Raw genomic sequence first — 22836 nt, 5'->3', positions numbered from 1 at the left:
ACCAATAATTAACTGTAAATAATTTATAGCAATGACTTTTTACAGTTTAATGCATGCTGTAATAATAAAAAAAGAAACTAAAAATAATTGAAAATTTACAATATGATTGATAACAAAAAAAAATGAGCAGGTCATAATGTTATATACATTGGCTGTCCATTATAAATAAATAAATAAATATACCATTAAAACCCCTAACAGGTAATCCTGCTAACCTGTTAAGCAATCTGCTGAGTTTCTTGCCGGCTTTTCTCGGTAGAATCTGCCTTCCGAACCTGTGGTAGAGTCACTACAAACAGACTGACTTTACGTTTCAAAAGTGCATATAAACTAGGCCTACTTAAATAAATGAATTTTTAATTTAAACTTTAAATAACAGTTTAGACTGCATCATCCCTTGCCAGGATCATTATTCTATGAGGGCTGTTTGTAAACGTCTGGAAAAACTTAGAGATGAACTAACTTCAAATTGTGTTTAAAAAACACAAACTTTAATCTAATAAAACTAATTTGACAGTGCTAAAAATAGTTTTATCCTTTTCCCACAGGGAACCTAGTGAAAGGGACGTTATTAATGTCACACCTTTTTATTTAGGTACGAAATTTGCATACAACAGAATTTGTACCGTTATGTACCTACATTTCACTGTTTATAATATAAATAAAATAAGTCAATACACACATCGCTGTCTATCGCCTAAGTAAGTGTAGCTCGTGTTATGGGTACTAAGATAACTGATGAATATTAATCAATAATATACATAAATACTTATAATATTCAGATAAACACCCAGACAAAAAAACATGTTCATCACACAAAAATTTTCCACCTCTGGGAATCAATACCGCTCACTGTGCCAATCGACTGTCAAGCTTTATAGTTCGTGCATAAGTCGTTGGCCGTTAAGAACATACAATGAGATACCGCTAGCACTAGCTGTAGCTAAAATGTAGGTGCTTGTGTGGGCTATAGTGAGACTACAGCTGTATATTGCCCGATTAGTCGAGTTATAGAACATACATAGGGGATTTTCTTTATGATCATTTGTGCTGCTCAGCTGTTAAAGTTATTATATATTTTTATATCGTAACTTTATACCATATATTTTTCTATAAATACCAGACCAGTAATACCATTTTTAAGAAAGGGCGAAAATAGGGCATCGGATAGCCAGTCGTATTATTTATTACCCGAGTTAAAAGGATTCGACACTCGTAACTGAATGAGATAATGCCAAGGCTAAAAATTTCGTACTAAGGGTAGTACCGGTCGTAACATTTCATCTTGGCATGCGATATGCGCTTGCGCATAATATTATTTGGTTGCTGACATTAAAAGCTTTGCTATGGCGGTTTAGGCCATTGTCTTAAAAGCTTCTCGTGTTTGAATGTCCCAATGATTGTAGTTTTATTTTTCTAAATCCACTGCAATTGGTTGTGGTAAGTGACGATTGTAGCGGCCTAGCATTTTATGGGTATGGTGGTTACATTAAAACTATATCTCTTATCTTTCCCTTTGCGGCATCGTACGCTTAGTCACTTGGCGGTATAGGATGCTAACTAGTCACGGCCAAAACATCCCATCACACCGATCCAGAGAAAATTCTAAAACTATAAATTCCCAAATATGAACCCTATAGTACTTCCACTAAGGACAGCGACTCTCACCACTGCGCCAGGAAGGTCATCCCGTCAACTGCCTGTTTGCTCTAATCTAAGCATATTCCACTGCGAATCACAGGATCGTAGGTTCGATTATAGACTATTGTTTATACCGCTTCAACGGCTCGTGCTGTGGGCCTCATAAGAAAGCTCAGATGCAGAGAGGGAGTGATGATGAGAGTGCTAGGAGTATCTTTAAGTGTTAAAATGTAATGAGAAGATCCGTATAAGAACTAGCATTATTGACATAGCTCAGCGAGCCGTAAAGCTGAAGTGGCGATGGGCGGGGCACATAACTCGGAGGACCGATGGACGGTAGAGTCCCAATATACTGGAATGGTGACCCCGGTAAACGCAGCGTTGGTGCGAGGTGAACGGACGACAACAAGCGACTATGGATTTTGGAATCCCTACAAAAGACTTACGTCAATAGGTTGAAGTGATGCTGATGAACCACTCGTAACTTTCTCCTTGTGCAAAGACTTTGGAGGGGTATAAAGTTTGTGTAGGTATATATTAGGTGTGTCAAGGACCCGATATATTCCCAGCCTCTAATTAAACTCTGTTACCCGAACTTCGGGTACGCAGGTGTTAATTCATTTGTCTTGTCTAACCCTCAACCAAAATATGGGTGAGTAAATTTGTGAGTGAAATTGAAGGAGATGAAAGCTTCCTTTAATCGCAACGTAAATTATTTTCATAAATCACAATAACACAGCTTTGGTATACCTTGGTGTTGCTCATCGATACTCCGACATCGATAGGATATCTCTAGGTGTCTATCGATAGTTACCTGAGACAAAACTATATCTTGTACGATGGATAAAAATACATCGCAATAGATACATCTTAAATTAAATCTTTTTCTTGCTTGCCGTTTTTAATAATTATTTTTTTCAAATTCAAATTCAAATCTTTATTTGCGTGATTGCAGGTTAACAAATTTGATCTTATAATAAAACATAACAAGTTACGTGCTACAACCTGCCATTCTATGGCATGCAAATTATAATAACACCTCAATTATAAAATTATTTTTCCAATTAAGGTATCAAAAATTGTGAAATTAAATTACAATGTCAACTTAAAATTAAATAATGTAAAGTAAACCAAAATATATACCTAGAGATACAATAATTTAAGCCTTTGATTTTAGATACCACACATTTTCGCACCACTTATTGCCTTGCTGCTCTGCACAATGATTTTAAAATTTCTACTATGGAAAATTAACTGTACTTTTTCGGCGATGTAAATGCGATGATGGCGATATGTATTGATTTAAAGATAAAAATGCTTGGATATAAATTATTGCTCTAACCAGGTTGCTTGTTTTATAGTTTTAAATGACAATGTGAGATGGTGATAACAAAAAAAAACGACTGGCAAGAGCAGGGCGCGTTTGGAATCCTCGTAACTTTAGTTATAAGTTGACCATCGCCATCAACTCACTTCTATGTGATATTTTACAAGTAACGTACGCATCAAAGGTGACATCTAAGCATCTATTTGAATAAATGAATACTTCACTTTGACTTTGACTTTGTTACTTTTATGTAGTGACTGTTTTTGTGTTTGCCAAAAAAAAAACAATAGTAGTATTAGAAGATTTTCACAAAATTTGGACATAATCAAATTATAAAATGAAAGAAAAATTAATAAAAGCGGTTAAGGAATGGCACAGTTATGTAGTAAAATCGATCAAAACTTTCACTTTCTACGAACCCTATTGTTTTTCGGGATGAAAAGTATATTTTACTTTAATCTTGGCATTTCAAAAGTAGTAGGCATTTACAAAGTGGGCCTACTTGAAATAAATGAATTTTGAAATTTGAATCCGGAGTAGGTATCGGCTATAAATGTACTAAAGAAATACCGGGGTCAATCTTAAAACATTTTATCAGAGTAGGTACTGCCTATCTCCTTAACAGGCTTTGTCTAGCTCACGAGACACTTATTCTCTGAGATAAAAACACACAGCCTCCGCTTAGGAAACGGCCCTAATCAAATTTCTCTAGATCTTGGATATTTTGGCAATATTTTGTATATTACGTACTTATTTGGGTCAGGATCCAATTTTTAACGTTATGATGCACAACGAAATGATAATCTGTTTTTTTTGTTTGGTTATTTAAACTTTGGAACCATATCTTTTCATTCCTGTGAACCTGACATTTAAGTGTAGATGATATCTAGAACAATCTTTTAAATAGTAATAGAGTTTTTTGTCTCCAACGTTTTTGGGAAATTGACTAGACGTATATGTGTATATGTGTGTGTTTTTAATTCCTAGATCTCAACTTTTATACTAAATTACTGTTCCGTTAGAACCGTGATTCTTGATCGTTGAAGCGGTGATAGCGCATTGGGTAGAGATCGACTTCACTTTCGAGTGGCCGAGTTTAATTCCCAGCTCACTTTTCTAAGTTATGTGTATTTTAAGTAATTAAAATATCACTTGCTTCAAGGGTGAAAACATCGCGGGAAAACCTGCATGCCTGAGAGTTCTACATAATGTTCTCAAAGGTGTGTGGAGTTCACCAATCCGCACTGGGTCAGCGTGGTGGACTACGGCCTTAACCCCTTCTCATCGTGAGGAGACCTGTGCCTTGTGGGCCGGTAATGGGTTGATATGATGATAATGATTGATGGACTAAGTATGTAAATATATTAGATAGATAGATTGATAAATTCTTTATTGCACACAATTTATAATATAAATTGAAAACATAAATATAAGAAGAATAAAAATGCGCAAAGGCGGTCTTATCGCTTTAAGCGATCTCCTCCAGACAACCCTTAATGAAAGAAGAACAGGAGTATGGAAACGGGATAGTGCAATTTTAAAAATATATAACATAAAATAAAACAGAAATAAATACATACACATATAAATATATATACATAGATATATAAACATATAAATATACACAAATACATACAGAGCAAATATATTAGTTTATGACTCCGCAGATAAATAATATTCTTTTAAACGACTTTTATAGATGCTTAATGATTTAGACTGTCTTATGTCTCTTGGCAATCCATTCCAGAGTATAACCACCTTGACTGTAAAAGAATTTCCATACGCATGCGAGTGACATATTATTAGGTAGGGGATTTTTTTTTTTTAGGAAAATTCAAAACATTTTTTTTTAATATAGTTTATTTACATTTAACTAGAGTAAGTAGGTTCGATAACTATTTGCTATATTGTAGGTAGGGACATTATCCTATTGCTATAGAAATTTTGGGGCTTCTGATCTAAAAACCGCGACAAGTAGTTTTGGCAGTCCTCTCGTAATGTTAGCCAGAAACTGCCTGAGGAATTCTGAAGAGATCGAAACAGGTGGCCACTTCAGAGCACGGCTCAGTAGTGGGCCGGTAATGATGATTATGATGACATAATATGCGTATTCAGTAGAACTAAAAGAATTGCAAATGTTTGTTATCACCGCAATTTACTTAAGTTATTTCTTTTTTATGTTGAAAGACGTCTGCGGGACAGGATGCTGCCTGAGAGAAAATTAATCTTTCCTGATGGAAAAATAATTTGTTTATACTTTCTAATTTACTTTTATCTAGTACCGACTGGCAGCTTTAGATTAATAATTTATTACTAGTTCATCAAATAATTCGGCGTTGGGCGTGTGCAGACCGAAACATAATGATTGACATAGCCGTATATTTATGTATTTCTTTATTGGTCTTCGTTCTTCTCCTTAACTACACAGGCTTTTTGGTTTTCTTTTTTCCTTCCTTCTGCGCTACTCTACGCTACGAATTCCATATTTATAACTATTTTTTGCTATTTTTCTCAATCGGCATCTCCATTTCGCTTTCATCCATTCCATCTTCCACAAGTTCAACTTTAGAATATTCTGTAGATCTTTTTCAACGCAACCCATCCATCTGTTTCTGGATCTTCCTTTCAGTTTTTTTACTGTAGTGTTTGTTGTTTTGCCATCAACTGACCTGTCTATTGTCCGGCAATTGTTTGGCTTTTGAGTGTCTGTCATATTTATTCATGTCATATGTTTACTTTACAATGAATAATTGTTAAGAACTATTAACTCTTCTCACGTTTCGCTCCGACACCGGAGCATCCTCATGTTTACTTTACAATGAATAATTGTTAAGAACTATTAACAATTATTCATTGTAAATTAAACATGAGGATGCTGCGGTGTCGGAGCGAAACGTGCGAAGAGGGTACATTGCTGAAGATCTGTTCGGTGTGGGATATAAAGATTGAAGAAATGATATATCACACAGATTCTCCTGCTTTTCGCGGAGTATAGCAAATGAACCTTAATTTTCATAATGTATCATGGAGTTCCGCAAAGTAACGCCTGCTTCTATCCAATATTTACTCCCTATTAATCAGTTGCTTTAGGTACAAAGTACATACGGTAACAGTAGGTCTGTTCCACGACAATCACGTTGGCTGCAAAAGAGTCGTATAGCTATAGAACTTGCGTGAAATATCGTGTTCATACACTCTTATATACACGGGCGCAAACAGAATGCAAAATTTCAGCTCAATCGGAATCCGGGAAATGGGTCAAATTTGACTTGCAAGATTTGATTATACAGACAGACGCCGGAAAAGGTGAAACTCTATATAAATATAAAAATTAAAAGCTTGTAATAAGGTAAACGCTTTCCCTGGCACCACCAGTTTTATATAAAATATAAAACTTACATTTCAACGTACGCGGCAAAAGAATTTGTGCCTGAAACCGTTTAGAGTTATGAGCTCCCCGAAAATTCTTCGCACCGCGTCGCAGTAATAAAATTTCAATTTCCCCCGTAGATTTATTAAATCCCTCTGTAATATAAAGGTATCTGTAAGAGGTGACTGCCTTAATCGTCCAGTGGTTAGCATGGTACTACGAGTATTTGGTTTGGTTATGGTTAGCATGGTACTATGGATTACGATTTCATGGGATAAATTCACAAAGATTGTTGGATATTCAATGAATGAATGCACATTTAAGGCAACCCAGGACGTAAATAAATTGTTAAAAATATTTTATGTGATGCGAGTATAGTTAAGGAAAAGCCTGGAAAAGCCGAAAGCATAAAGCCCATGAGTCAAACTCATGCCGTTTCTATAAAACCTCCAAAATGGCTTCCAACAGACAATGAGAGTTGGATGTGAGACAATTCACCTACTCAAAGCTTAGATCTCACCAGGACCACAATGTTCAGTAATGAAGGAACGACCATAGAGAATTACATCCAGAGTTAATAATCATATCAATATATATATACTACGACATCACATATTTATTTATTTATCATAGGTAGGTACATTTATTTATCACAGGTAAAGTAACGTAAAGTAATTATAGTAAATAATAGTTTAAAAAAAACTAAAAAACACGCTTTTTATAGAAAACCGAACTAAAAAATAGAAAATAAATTTTAATAAATTTAAATTAAGAATAGTGTTAAAAATTTCAATAAATATAAATTAATAATAGTGTGAATAAAAAATATATTTTATTGTAAAAAAAGCGTGGGGTGCATGGTGTCAATAGTTATAAATATTTAATTGACAGATATGAGTAGAGTGATTATTATTCTGATAATATCTTAAAAAGCACCCCACGCTTTTTTTTAAATAAAATAATGGTGCAATTTAAAATCTACTGTCTCTGATTTAGGTAAAAACCTGTATTACAGGCGACAGCGCTTTCCTTAAATTGTTGTCTCGATGATTGAGTGTATGATTGTGCGTGTGTGAGATTGCGTCGCGTAGGTTACAAGTAACTACGCGACGCACAATATAAACAAATTCATATAATATATATACAAGATAAATATTATATGAATTTGTTTTGCAGTTGTGTGAGTGTGTTTGTATGTATGTATGTATGTATGTATGTATGTGTTTGTATGTGTGTATGTGTGTTAGAGTTTTACATATTAATTCGATCCTAAGACTGCCAGAAGATTTCAGTTTCAGCATATGATCATTAACGCCTTCTAGCCCCAAAGTAAAAAGACTACGAAATATTTTAATGAATAATATACATAAATATTTACTATATACAGATAAACACCCAGACACTGAAAAACATCCATGTTCATCACAATAACATTTCCCAGATGTAGGATCCAACACACGGCCTTGGACCCCCTGCGCCAATCGGCCGTCAAAATGAGAGCAAGTAGCAACCTGGGCCAAATGCCCCTCCCAACCTTTATCTTTCATTGAGGGAGGGTTGTGGAGCATAGAACAGTTATTGTCATATGTCAGTGAGAATAACTGGGCCCGACGACTTAAACATCTCTCCGTGGTACGGGAGTGGACACCTTCGTATTCCTAACTCCGGGGTGGTTCTGAGACTTGCTTTCCTTTTTTTTAACATTTCCGGGAATCGGACCTAGGACCTCGTGATAGGTAAGGCATTTACGTGATTTCCTGCTGCTGGAATGTGACGTATAGTATTTTATATCTCGTATAGTACATTATTTATACTACGTTTTTTTAAGTAATATGCACTGTCAAGACTAGTAATAGACACTAAATACTCTAACTACTGTGTACTTACTAAAACTAAACAAATTATAAATAAAATCAATACTTGTATACTAGTTACCTTCTCTTATTGTCGAAAAACACCACTAAAACCGGAACAGTGATGCTGCCGCCGTACCGCATCGCATTCCATTTAATTTTTCTTTTGTTTTTAATCCTTGGGCCCACACATACATACATACATACAGTGTATCGACTTTTCCTTTGCTGTATGGAGGGTAGAGGTAAGGAGAGTCATCTGTGTTCATATACACAGATGACGTCAAAATGTATTAAATTAGGATGGCGCCACATTTGCATCAGGGTAACTCTTAAAAGAAGCGCCAAATATAAATATTGTTAGAGTAGGCTTGAAAAATAATACTTTGCTGAATGTATCAATTGACATATCTCAATTTTTTTTCGTTTATGTGTACTCTCAAAAAAGGTTTTTAGTTCCAATATTCAAAATATAAGGCATCCTCAGGAGATATTGAAATTACAATTTGAATTAATTAAAATTGCAACGTGCAAATTATTCTGCTTTCCACGAATTATATTATATTAGCTATATAGCAAATTAATCTTAACGATCTTTGAATTTTCTTAAAGACAACATGTGAGGAAAGTGTTTCTATGTTCTTTTAACGTATACCTGTGAATTAATCGTCTAACCACCTTAGAATATGTCTTAAATAATACAAGAATAGAATATACTAGAATATAATAGAATTTTATAGTTCACTGTTTACACTTAGAAAGGCAGTTGACAAGCCGGGCATACAATTATAGTATTAAATAAGTATAAAAAAATATAAGTATAATCACAGCGTAAAATCAATGTCAAAATATATATAAGTACTAGCGGACCCCAGCGCCATATCTGTCGGGCTGATTTGTGCATCTAAACCATCCATGGTGCCACCCAAAAGCATACCAAAAAATTCACTGAAATCGGTCCGGCCGTTTAGGTGGAGTTCAGTGACATACACACGCACACAAGAAATATATATATAAAGATATGATTATTGATAATTAAAACAAAAGTGAAACAATCAAAAACACTATTCTATTGCTCACATTTTGTCATTAAGAAATAAGTTAGGATCTTGGGCTATATTAGGATAAACATATCTGCGATGAAAGTTTGCTAATTAATGAGTTAGCCTCTCAGAAACTAAATAGGGTCTTAAGACACTAAGCTTAGTTCCTAGGTACTCATTAAAATAATTCATACAGTTCACAAAGAGTAATCTTATTTGTTATTGATGTTATTTAGATTCCCTAACTGTTGTTCTGTTGTTGTTGTTATCAACAGAACAACAGTTAGGGAAATGTTTCTTAGTATACTTAGTACCATACTGGAGTTTATGAGACAGAGCCCTTGGAAGTACTATTGCCATCTTTATTTCTGCCGCAAATCATCATTGCTTTGTTTCAGTATTAAGTATCGTAACCATCCATGTATTTGACACATATATAATTTGTTTTAAAAAAAGAAGCAAAATGACAGTGTAGCCTTGGCAAAATCTGTGATTAAAGATGTATATGCAACGTGTAACCGAACACGAAATATTGTAGAACGGTGCTTTAGTATATTTCATATCACTAATCATAATCACGCTGTAATAATATTAAATCAAAAGAATCCTATGTATTTTTTTATACAAATTAATTCAAAATATTTTAAGTGTTTACTTATGACAAACCTATTTGAGATAAAAGACCGATACCCGCATAGTACCTACGCTACGCCACGCTAGATTAAATAAGTGTAATTCACTCAATTATACATAAATACTTATAATATACAGATAAACACCCAGACACTGAAACCATTAATGTTCATCACACAAATATTCTTTCAGTTTTGGGATCAGCCTTGAACAAAGAAAGCAGGGTCATTGCCCACTGCGCCACTTGGCCGTCAATAGACAATAAACTGTTACAGTATTTGCAGCATACTTGGCGGTAGGTGGGCCACTGTCCAGGATAATCCACCACCGCCATTAGATCCACGTCTAATTTCTATAATCAAAAAAAAATTTTTTATGTTTTGATAAAGGACATTCTTTATTAACGACTATGACCCAAATTCTTTATAGCTTCGCAAGTGATTAAATAGAGTTTGTTATAAGGGCCGTAAATAAATAGTAACTTAACCAATTTATGTAAAGGGTTAGGATTTCAAGTTGGATAGAAAAATCTTAAACAAACAAGCGTAGCTTGTGTTATGGATGCTAAAGTGACTGATGAATATTTTTAGTAAGAATAATATACATAAACACTTCTAATATACATATAAACACCCAGACACTGAAACACATTCGTATTCATCACACAAACATTTTCCAGTTGTAGGAATCGAACCCACGGTCTTGGACTCAGAAAGCAGGGTCGCTGCCCTCGGCGCCAATCGGCCGACACTAAATACTTGAAACAAAATAGTCATTAAATACTTGGAACAGCTCATATGAGTTTTCCGTACACCTACGCCGTTTACAAATAAATAATCGGTTGCCCCAATTTAGGCCCTGTAAGTATGACTCTTTTATACGCCTGTCTAATTAACTAAAAAAAAAAAGTGTGTGCGTGTAACCTTTACGCGCGATTGAAGTAAAACTTTTATTATTATTTATTGATGAAAGATTAAAATGTTCCTGGGACTCCCCCATTTCATTTTATATTCTTTTTTTAAATTCGTTAATATCACTTTCACATTTAATAAATATTTTCGTATGATATATTAGAATAATTGAGAGTAGAAAATTGAAGGTTAGATCAGCACATGTCAATATAACCTTGTCATTGAATATTATAGAATGTCTCAATAGTCAGTAAATTTATTAATAATTTATTTCATAAAAGTAATAAATAAACAAGTATATTTAGAGATTTTCAAAAAACTTTGTAATTTAAAATATTTTTTTTAAACTGTTGAATTTTTATTCACTTTGCTATTCACAATTGATCCGTTTGAAAATATTGGAAATCATCATCATCATCACATCAACCGATAGACGTCCACTGCTGGACATAGGTATTTTGTAGGTTTAGTTCCAAGTTCCACGATTCTGAGCCGCTTGGATCCAACGGCTACCTGCGACGCGCTTAATGTCGTCTGTCCACCTCGTTGGGGGTCGACCAACGCTGCGCTTACCAGTACGGGGCTGCCATTCCAGCACCTTGGGACCCCAACGTCCATCCTTTCTCCGAACTATGTGCCCGGCCCATTGCCACTTAAGCTTCGCGACTCGTTGAGCTATGTCGGTAACTTTGGTTCTTCTACGAATCTCCACATTTCTGATTCGATCGCGTAGAGATACTCCGAGCATAGCTCTCTCCATCGCCCGCTGAGTGACTCTAAGCCTTCTTATGAGGCCCACAGTTAACGACCATGTTTCAGAGCCATAGGTCATCACTGGCAACACGCACTGTTCGAAGACTTTCGTCTTCAGGCACTGAGGGATTTTTGACGAAAAGATGGCACGAAGTTTCCCGAACGCTGCCCATCCGAGTTGGATTCGGCGGTTCACCTCCTTCTCGAAATTGGACCTACCTAACTGGATCGTGTGTCCTAGGTATACGTATTCGTCAACAATTTCGAGTGCAGTGTTCTCAACGATTACTGGTTGAAGCGGAACATGAGCATTAGACATAATCTTCGTCTTGCTCATGTTCATTCGTAGGCCAACCTGTTGGGAAGCTCTGCTGAGGCCATTGAGCATCGTATTTAGGTCTCCCAGAGTCTCTGCCATTATGACTACATCGTCGGCAAACCGAAGTTGAGTGATGTTGACTCGCCGTTAATGTTGATGCCAAGTCCGTTCCAATCCAGAAGCTTAAAGACGTCCTCCAACGCAGCGGTAAATAGTTTCGGGGAGATAACATCTCCCTGTCGCACGCCTCGCTGCAATTGGATTGGTCTCATAGTCTGATCCTGTATACGAACTGACATAGTGGCGTTTTTGTACAAACACTGCAACACTTGGATATACCGGTAGTCAATTCGGCATCTCTGCAGTGACCTAAACACAGCCCAAGTTTCCACCGAATCAAAGGCTTTTTCATAGTCCACAAACGCTAAGCAAAGTGGCCGGTTATACTCTTCATTCTTCTGTATAACCTGCCGCAGCGTATGAATGTGGTCTATGGTACTAAAGCCCTAACGGAAACCGGCTTGTTCGGGAGGCTGGAAGTCATCAAACCATATTGGAAATAAATTATCCTAATTCATATAAGAAGAAGAAGAAACGTGTGTTAAAAAAATATAGGGAGATGGGAGGCCAGGTATTCATTTATTCACTTCAATACCCACAATGTTCAGGATGGCATGGATTATCATAGATAAAGTGCTGTAATTCCATATTTCCTAACACGTGTATATGACGTATACTTGAGACCAATCCAAATTATTATTTTTAAATAACGGAAACTACGAAGACGTCTGACGTAAGCGTTACTTCGGTCATAAAAAAATCTGAGTTACTCCCTAGTAGCGCCTAAAGAAATTTTACTTCGATAAGACTTACTAAAAAGTACTTTACTCTCAGTTCCAGCGACACTCGTGTGTCAAATGTGGCGCTTCGATTGTGATCAAAATTGAAGTGTATAATCTGTGAACAATATATCTGTGAACGTGATATGAATAAAAACACTACAAGCCGTACAAGACTAAGGACTGGCTAAGGTCTCCCAATAGTTAGGCTAAGCATCAGTTTACATACTTTACAAAGTGAACCTGATGGTTATGTTATGTTATAATTGACGGGCAAAGCAGATAGCCTACCTGCTGGTAAATAAATAATTAATCTTAATTTATTATGATATTGGCCACTAGCTGGCGTATAAGTCAAGAAGCGTGGAGTATATGACACGACCAATCCAAATGATTATTAAATAGCGGAAACTACACAGACGTCTGACGTAAGCGTTACTTCCGTCAGAAAAAATCTGAGTTACTCCCTAATGAAGTTTTAATTCAAAAACCGTCGTGTATGAACAGAGCAACAGTGCACATGACATGCAAGGAATACATCTTGCAACTTGTCGCGGGGGCTGTCTCCATCAACCTGTGGCGTAAGTGTTAAGCCTCATGTGCCTGTAATTACACCGGCAACCACGCCTTTCATATGCTGCTTAGAAGCAGAAATAAGCATGGTGATAGTAATTCCCCGAACGAGCTGTGAAAACTGTCTATTTGCGAACATTTTTTTTTATTGCACGCCTCATAAGCGGAGCGTGGGGTGATGCTCTACTCTCGACATGTCAAAAAACCCAGTCTTTCAAAACTTAAATGATGTTTTTTTATTAGTATAACACTTACGTATATATTACTATGACGAGAAAATTATCTTACCGGAATATTTTTTTTTATTATATAAAGTAATGCACTGTGCTGATTCCTAGTTAATATTAGCGTTCTCAGTACTGTCGTTTAATTATAATTTAACAAAAACTATTTTTTCTATATGCAAGAGTATGTGGAAAATCAAGATTCGTGCATGCGCTATGTAAATTTCGTCTCATAAAATCGCGTGAGACTTAAAGTAAAATTTTAAAAAACTTGAGTTTTTTTAGGATTTTTTTTTAATTGTGAATGTCCGCTATGAGGCGTGCACTTTTGGATTTTCCAAAGTTTTTACGTTTAGGCCTGCCATAAGCCTCGCCAAAGCTTTCTGTAGCGAGCCTTTCGCATTCAGTCCGGTCCACGGTAGTTATACTTAGCTATTGTTAAAAATACACTAATCAAGTTAAAACAACTGGATCCTTGGCCACAGAAGTTTTAAGCACAACTACGCCGAGATAAAGCATGATAAATGGTTTAATCCCGTAGTCTGACCTTATTTATTGTCCAAGTTTGTATTATTAGTTTACTTTATAAATTAGTCATAACAGGTCAAAGTTGCGCAATACTTGACCGACATTATCTTGGAGTATAAATTATTTGAGCACTTTAGTCAACAAAACTCACGTAAAGCGGAGATAGCTCCGTGGTTACTCTGGCTGCACTTTATATGTGCATTTTAAGCGATTAAAGATTCGATGCGGTGAAAACATCGCGAGGAAACCTGCATGCCTGACAGTTTTTTTTATTATTTTTCCTCTTTGACCCCCGATTGGCGCAGTTTGCAGCGACCCTACTTTCTGAGCCCTAGGCCGTGGGTTCGATTCCCACTACTGGAAAATGTTTGTGTGATGAGGCTGAATGTTTTTCAGTGTCTGGGTGTTTATAAGTAGGTATATTCTAAGTAATTTTGTATGTTATTCATAAAAATATTCATCAGTCATCTTAGTACCCATAACACAAGCTACGCTTACTTTGGGGCTAGATGGCAGTGTGTGTATTGTCATAGTATATTTCATTTATTTTTGATTAGTCGGGAGTGTCCTTAGCATAAATCGGTCCATATTTTTACACAACCCCCTTAATACTGCTTACATATTTCAAAAGGGCTTTAATGCCCTTTAAGGATCTGGAATGCCTTTCAGCTTGCATTTTCTTTAGTACCTACAATATGACTACCTTCAAATCAAAAGTGAATAGGCATCTTATAGGCATACGCGCTCTACCTTAGGCTGCATCATAACTTACCATCAGGTGTGATTGCAGTCGAGCGCTCGTCTATATAATTAAAAAAATATCTACCCGAACTTGGCCAGCGTGGTAGACTTTTGCCCGAATCCATCTGGTTCTGAGATGAGACCCGCGGCCTGTAGTGAGTCTAACATGTGCGTTGCATACATAGATCACACAGTCAGTTAGAAGACGGACGACTGACTTACTAACTGACTGCCTGATCTTCACTGTCTTACTAACTGTAGGGTTTCTTTTCCATTTATCTATACAGATCGGCCCGCATGTAGCAGATATCGCAGCGCATATGCTCTATATTCACTATCAAAACCAACAATATTATATGTCACCAGATGGCCGCATCATGAACAACAACAACAATATCAAGTTAGTAGAAGTTATCGCGAGTTTAAAAATGTAAACAGAACTTAATTGAAAACGTTCTTTTTAAAAGCTACACCCGATTTTAAACAAGACTACACCACTTTAAAAATATGCTTTAAAAACATAAAAAATAGCGAAGTCGCGGGCAACGGCTAGTAAGTAACTCATAAAGAAAAATAGCTTAAGAAATTCTTTGATTAAATTTTTTTGAATTCAGTGGATCTAGCATAATAAAATTGATGTTAGTTGTGCGACTAAAGTTTTAAATATTGCGCGTCTTTCATAGATGAAGGTCAACAATAAAGTCAACGATAAAAGGCGACCCTATTGTTATTTAAATATAAACACATAATGTGCTATACAAGAGAGTTTTATACCTTCTTTCCCATACTGTTTTAATTGTAACAATAAACAATATAGACTATTACACTGTTATACGCTCCGTTGTTAAATAAACGGTAGGTACTATTTACTTGCGGAATATTTAAACGGCGACATTGAATAAACAAAAAAGACGGAGTGTTATAAGTTTGACGTGTCTGTGTGTGTGTGTGTGTATCTGACTGTATCGTATTTTCTAAACCGATGAATCGATGTTGATTTTGATTTTTATTTGAAAGGTGACTTACGACGGCCGATTTGCGCAGTGGGCAGCGAGCCCTGCTTTCTGAGTCCGAGGACGTGGGTTCGATTATCACAACTGGACAATGTTTGTGCGAAGAACATGAATGTTCTTCAGTGTCTGGATTTTTTACATGTATTTTATAAGTATTTATGTATATTATTGATAAAAATATTCATCCTTTATCTTAATACCCATGACAAAAGTTACGCTTACTTTGGGTCTAGATGGCGATGTGTGTATTGTCATAGTATATTTATTTATTTATTTTTGATTAGTCGGGAGTGTTCTTAGTTACGTTTAGTATAAATCGGTACATGCTGACTAGTGTACCATAATATACACTACATTGAAAGTTGGGGTTTTTTTTAATTTTATTTTAAATATTACTAGCGGCTATCATCGTCCATGTCACGCCATGCAAATTTTTAGGTTCTGCTTCGACTCGGCAAGGTTTGACCACAGAAAATATATAAGCATAGCCTTGACCGTATGGATTTTGGCCTGGCGGGAGTTTGCAGCCGGTAAAATGGAACCGTCCGTCTATCTATCTGTCCGTCTGTATGTCAATCGTGATAGCCGGTGTCATCCCAGAATGGTAAATCGCATGGCGTCAGAAACCGATTTATATTTCATACAACAGACTCCTAAGTCCTAACAGATTAGACCGCTAACATCTTAGATTGCGTTATCATCTACTGTTAGGTGAGATTGCAGTCAGGGGCTAACTTGTAGTGAAAAAGAAAATAGAGTAAATGTTATATAATACTTTATTGTATTTTTATTTGTTATTGTCATATATTTGTCATTTTTTGTTTTCTCTGTAATTTGTGCAATAAAGATTTTATCTATTTATCTATCTATCAGTGAGAAAAGTGAGAATTAAGGGACCTAAAATAAAAAGAAATTCAAAAGACAAAGTTCCTAAATGAATGTAAATATTAAACCTCTTTATGATGATCGCATATTATAATCACCAACTTTATTTTATATGAATTCCAAATTCGAATTTGCAAAAGAAATGCGGATGATAATGTGAAAAAAAATGTGATAAAGTTTTTACTTGTTTTAACTTTTAAAAGCTATTTCAGTAGGCTTATTTTAAAAGATAATTGTTTTTACATTTTCTCTTAAAATAATAAAAATCGGGTACAACTGAGTACACTCTACCAAGTATATTTTTATGAACTTTATATTCAAAGACAAAAACTTTTCTGGTCGATAACTTATTTTATGCCACCCTCCAAGGTTGCAAAAACATGCATCACAGATTATTTTTTAGTTAATATTTTATTATATTTATAATTGATAGACCAAGTAGATGGCCGGTAACCTCTTCCTTCAGACCGGAAGTCAGCAATGCTGCTTGGCGGCAAAAATAAGCATGACCGTAGTATTTCCTCCGACGAGCTTTGTCACACGAAACTCTACTTACTACTACTAAAAATGCGTATAAAATGGTCGATCGCCTAGTGTGAGGTCGGCTTTAAAAAGCTTTTATTGAAATAATATTATATTTACCGAACCGAGTTTTCTGTCGCTCTGCCGGGATTTGTAGAGGAAATGAAAGCAAAATGTTTTAACTCTAGCGTAGAGAAATAGAAGAGTTGACATTTTTATATATCTTTATCCAATTTCAAAAAAGAATGAGATTCTGCGGTGAATTTTATAAGTACCTAAATATGGAGATATTAATATTCGTGGATAAGTTCGGAAAGTACGTAAAACCTTTATCTGTTTTTATAACAGGGCTATCTGCTACGCGCGACTTCGTCCGCTTTTTTTTGTCTTTAAACCAGTTTTTTGTTTAAAATTTAAAAAAAACAAACGTGTAGTCCTTCAATTTTTTTAACTCGCTGACCTAGCTTTTACATTAAATTTCCGGTTGGAATAAATTAAAAAGTATTTTACTTCTTCATAATACAACCGAATTGATAGCCTCTTCATTTTGTAAGTCGGTTAATACTTATAGTTACGTGGATATAGCTAAATGATAGGAATTTTAGTTTTCTAATCAATCTCGGGGTCGCAAATTGTATTCGAATCGATACAAATCCGATAAAATTGATATGAAGCGTAATGCCGAACGTGAATAACAAACATACGAGAAAAAGGGTTTGAATAAATAAATGTTGCCTCATATTCTGTTTGTATCAATAAAATGATTTGAATCGTTTAACCCAGCATAAGCCTTTACAACCGATTTGTAAAAGGAGAAATTTGTCAGTGAGTCGCGTACGATTTTAATTTCGATAGAATATGCTATGGCTTTCCCCACCAGTGGTCGACTGATTTAAGAGTATAAACCCACGCTGTAATAGTAGATTATGAAGTTTGGTTAAATTGCATTTTACAGTCGAGGAAAAAATTTGTTCATTTATGGAAATGCCTACTATTTTAAGCAGCATGAAACCTTTTTGTTGGTTAAAAAAATAAAAGTGCTCCATCTTTATCCATATAACTTGCATTGAGATTCAAACTAAACTTAATCGGGTCATCTATATATATAAAAGAGAAAGTGTGTGGGTATGTTCCGAATAGGCTCCGAAACGGCTAGACCGATTTCAATGAAACTTGCAGGGAATCTCCGGATTAACCTGGCGAGTAATCCTGTAAAGTTTGGTGACGATTGGAGCACTCCTATTTTTGAGCTGTCAAATACAACTTTTATTTACTATGATGATATTCTATTGTTGGTTGTACATGGGTGTAGATAATGATCTTCAACCGCTCGAAGAGAATAGAAGATAATTAATACAGAGATAAATAATTGATTTCATATATTATGAGACTTAAATTAAAAATTTAATGATGTAAGTTTATTGTTTAAATAAAATAAAACAAAATCTAGCACGGCGAAGCGGGCTGGGTACGCTAGTTACAAAGCACGAGTAGGTGCGGTAATTTTAAACAAAAGACAAGTGTCTGATATCTTGGATTATGAGCTTTATATCCATGTCATAACGTTCTCATTACGAGCAAGTGTAACGAAAAGATTATTATTAATATTAGTGATTTAAGTGTCATCATCATCAACCCACCAGTAGCCCACTACAGGGCAGGGGCCATTGGTCTCCTATCACAATTAAAAAGTTAAGCCGTAGCTCTGGCCAAGTGCGGATCTGTAAACTTGACTTGGGGAATCGGAGAACTCTCATGGATAAAGGTTTCCGCATAATCTTTTACTTTACCGTTAAAGAGAGTGTCATTTAATTGCTTTAATCAAAACACTTTGATTTTAGGGTACTCATAGCATCATTTCATTGTTTCAGGCCTGCCGAACGATTTGGCCGTTTATTGGCACCAGTACCCGTACAGCTTGGGACTCGTTTTCTGCAAACTCCGGGCTTTTATATCTGAAGCGTAAGTTTATTCAGGGACAGTTTTTCGATCGCTTAACGTCTACACAACGAGAAATTCTTGTACCTCTTTTGCGTTCACCGTATATTGAGTTTAACATACTAAAAGATTATTCGGAAAGAGTGAAGATAATAAGCTAAAATGTATATACCTACAGTAGGTAAAGGGTTTTAGCAAACCAACGGATCAATAATACTCGATTTAGAGAAATGATAGCAGTGTTTTCTATATGCTGCAATACAGAGCTAAGAAGGGGATTCTATGGCCACAATATTGTCAAATTTTATACCGATGTAGCTTTTATTCTGCTACATGTTAGCCCTAGAATGCAGTCTTACCTGTTAGTAATGGGTGATGCAAACTAAGGTTGTAGCGAGCTAACCTGTTAGGGGTATGGCGGTAACATACCCTTATAATCTGTCTACACGACATCGTACCAGAGTGCCAAATCGCTAGGTTTTAGTCTGTACGAGTAGGTTGGTAACTCACCACGGTCGGAGAACTCCCATCAGAGCACAGAAAATTCAAATATTGAAAACCCGGGAAGTAAAAGCTAAGTTTTTATGTTGATTTTATATTTTTTTTTACTTTTTTGTTCCGGTGCTGATTTTTTGTTTTGTTTAAGGTTAGTAATTGTTAATAATAAAGGTTTTTTTTTTCATTAAAGGGTAAATATCAGTATAAATTAGTAATAAATAAAAATCAAGAAAGCATAACAGCAATACCTACTCACCTATATGAGATGTTTTATATGAGAAAATGAGAAAAACATACTTCAAATTTCAGTTACAGGTGAGTATGACATTATTTTCGATATCGAAAATTTTACTGAATCGCGTGAAGCGGATAAATATGGTCAAGAATAACATCGTCATCATCATCATATCAACCCATTACCAGTCTACTACAGGGCACAGGTCTTCTCCAACAATAAGAAGGGGTAAAGGCCGAAGTCCACCAAGCTGGCCCAATGCAAATTGGTGGACTCCAGACACCTTTTGAGACCTGCATTATGAACTCTCAGGCATGCCGGTTTCCTCATGATGTTTTCCTTCACCGTTGAAGCTAGTGATATTTGAATTGCGGAAACTTAGAAAAGTGCATGCTGGGATTTGAACTCGGCAACCCGAAAGTGAGGCCGTTGGCCCACCTGATGGTAAGTGGAAAACCTTCGCCTTCACAGGGCATGCAACATGCCGCCCTGTGTCCATCAGTTTGGTGTTAAGCCTTACGTGTCTGTCATCACACCGGCATCCACGTAATTCAGACAACAATGCTGCTTAGCGGCAGAAATAAGCTGACGATAGTACTTCCCCGGCCGAGCTCTGTTACAAAAATCTACTACTAACGTCTTTTTTTTTTTTTTTTTTTCAAAAATATCTTTATTCAAGTAATATTATTATTATTATTATCTTTATTACAGGTGGCACTTTTGATGCGTACATAAGAACCACATGGTAGTGAGATGATGGCGATAACCACATTCGTAAACTTAAAACTAAAGCTACGAGGGTTCCAAACGCGTCCTGGTCTAAGAAGAAGCCCACAACAAACTTAGCCGGGTGTTTTTTTTTTTTTTGTTATCACCATCTCACAATGTCATTTTAAATTATTAGAAGAGCAACCTGGTTAGAGCAATAATTTACACCCAAGCTTTTTTATCGTTTACGTAGTCCTTTATACTATAAAAGGACTTTTCTATAAGCTTACGTTTAATACAAACTTTGAACTTTTTAAGAGACATCTCCAAGATGACAATTCACGTCTCACGCCTTCAACGATTGATTGCGGCTGTGGCGGTTTATCTCATCATAAAATAAGTCACCATATTTGATACGACTGTACCAAACACTGTAGTACCCAATTTACTTGTAAGATGGTACAGCAGGAGTTATCATACAGATCCTGTTATTACATAAGCCTTTGTAAGCTGCGTGAACCTTTGACGCAAGCTTTCTGAAATTGACAAAGGAATAGCCTGAACTCTGGAGATATAGGTACCTCTGTTAATATTTGTTCCAATAAATATGAGATATCATAATCGTCATCATCTACTGAGAAACTGCTCTCGTAGGAGAGGGTTTTAGAGGACCTTTACTGCAATCCAACTCCAATGCGGGCTCAAACGTCTATTATAAAAAGTTAGTGATAAATAGCTGGTCCTATTATAGTGCAAATTCAAATTCAAATTCATTTATTGCATATTACAGGTCAGGTTGGTTAGAATTATAAGTATGAAGTCCCAATGTATATTGCCTCTTTAGGCGTGCAACAATTACAGTGGAGGTATTATATTTTACAGACTAAAGTTAATTATTTAGAACTAGTACATTAAATGTCATATTTAAACTAATTATAAAATTCATTAATATTATAAAATGTATTGTTAACTAAAAATTTAAAACACTCTTTTTTAAAATTAATTAAATTATTTTCCCTTACGATCTTTGGTAACTTATTATATATTTGTATAGCCATCACACAGACACTTTTGTTAAAGAACGCGGTTTTGTGAGGGGGAAACCTAAACATATCCCTACAGCGTTCTCGTTTATGCCGCTCAAATAAATTCTCATTGTTTCTTAGAAATAAAGCAAGTTCAAATATGTATAAGGATGGGACAGTGAGAATATTAAGTTTCTTGAAGAATGGCTTGCAGCTTTCTCTTTTTTTGATTCCGCATATCGCTCTTATGCACCTTTTCTGCGCAACAAACACACTGTTAATATTTGTTGCGTTTCCCCAAAAAACTATGCCATACCTAAGAATTGAAACTACTTGGGCATGATATGCTACTAGTAATGTTTTCTGGTCAACCTTTTTGGACAACATGTATAGTGAATAGGAAAATTGATTTAGTCTTGAGCAAACATATTCAGCGTGTGATTTCCAGGTAAGGTTTTCGTCAATTTTTAAGCCCGAGGAAAGGTCTGTTAATCATCGTCATAAAAACAGCCCACAAGTGTCCTTTGCTCAACATAGGCCTTTCCAAGAGCGCGCCACCACACTCAGTCTTCCGCCTTTCTCATCCAGCCGCTTCGACCTTTTTAAGGTCATCTGTCAAGCGTCAGTTAGTGGTCGTCCCACACTGCGCTTACCAATTCGGGGTCTCCACTCCGGAACACGTCTGCCCCAACGGCCATCGGTCCTGCGACAGACATGACCCGCCCACTACCTTTTCAACTTGCTTATCCTTTGAGCTATGTGGGTGACCTTGGTGCTTCTACGTATTTCGTCGTTGCGAATTTTATCCCGAAGAGACAATCCCAACATAGCTCCATAGCTCGTTGCGCGACTTTAAATTTGTGGATCGAATCGACAGTCAGTGTCCACGTCTCCGCTCAATATGTCATTACAGGCAGGACACACTCGTTGAAAATTTTCGTCTTTAGGCATTAGGATACTAAAAAATAAGGCGAACATAAGGTAATGTGTATCATCAAAGCCCAAATTCGATAATATTGCTACAGTGTAAGACTGAGTCGCAGTTATTATCGAAATTGAAAGCATAGGCTATTTATAACGATGCGACTATGTGATTCGGCGCGTCCGGTTGAATTGAAGAATCGCGTTAGATATTTTTCATATGGGAATACTATCAGAAATTTTACGCGGACGAAGTAGCAGCGACTTGCTAGTGATGAACAAACGACTATTGTAAACTTTAACCTTACAACCTAAATAACTCACGATGCAGAGCCG

At 36.0% G+C, this 22836-nt stretch overlaps 1 protein-coding gene across 1 annotated transcript in view; it reads left to right on the top strand.

Annotated features, from left to right (window-relative positions):
- The window catches only part of LOC120625375 (neuropeptides capa receptor-like), a 46209-nt gene that overhangs the window by 2861 nt on the left and 20512 nt on the right, over nucleotides 1-22836 (top strand). Inside the window, exon 2 of the mRNA XM_039892417.1 lies at nucleotides 19047-19137. Within this exon, the coding sequence (XP_039748351.1) occupies nucleotides 19047-19137 (91 nt within the window). The remainder of the gene's footprint in view (nucleotides 1-19046; nucleotides 19138-22836) is intronic.

Source organism: Pararge aegeria, chromosome 7, assembly GCF_905163445.1.
Source record: "Pararge aegeria chromosome 7, ilParAegt1.1, whole genome shotgun sequence".
Classification (NCBI taxonomy): Eukaryota; Metazoa; Arthropoda; class Insecta; order Lepidoptera; family Nymphalidae; genus Pararge; species Pararge aegeria.
Note: the sequence above shows the minus strand (reverse complement) of the source record. Positions and strands in the feature narration are given on the sequence as shown.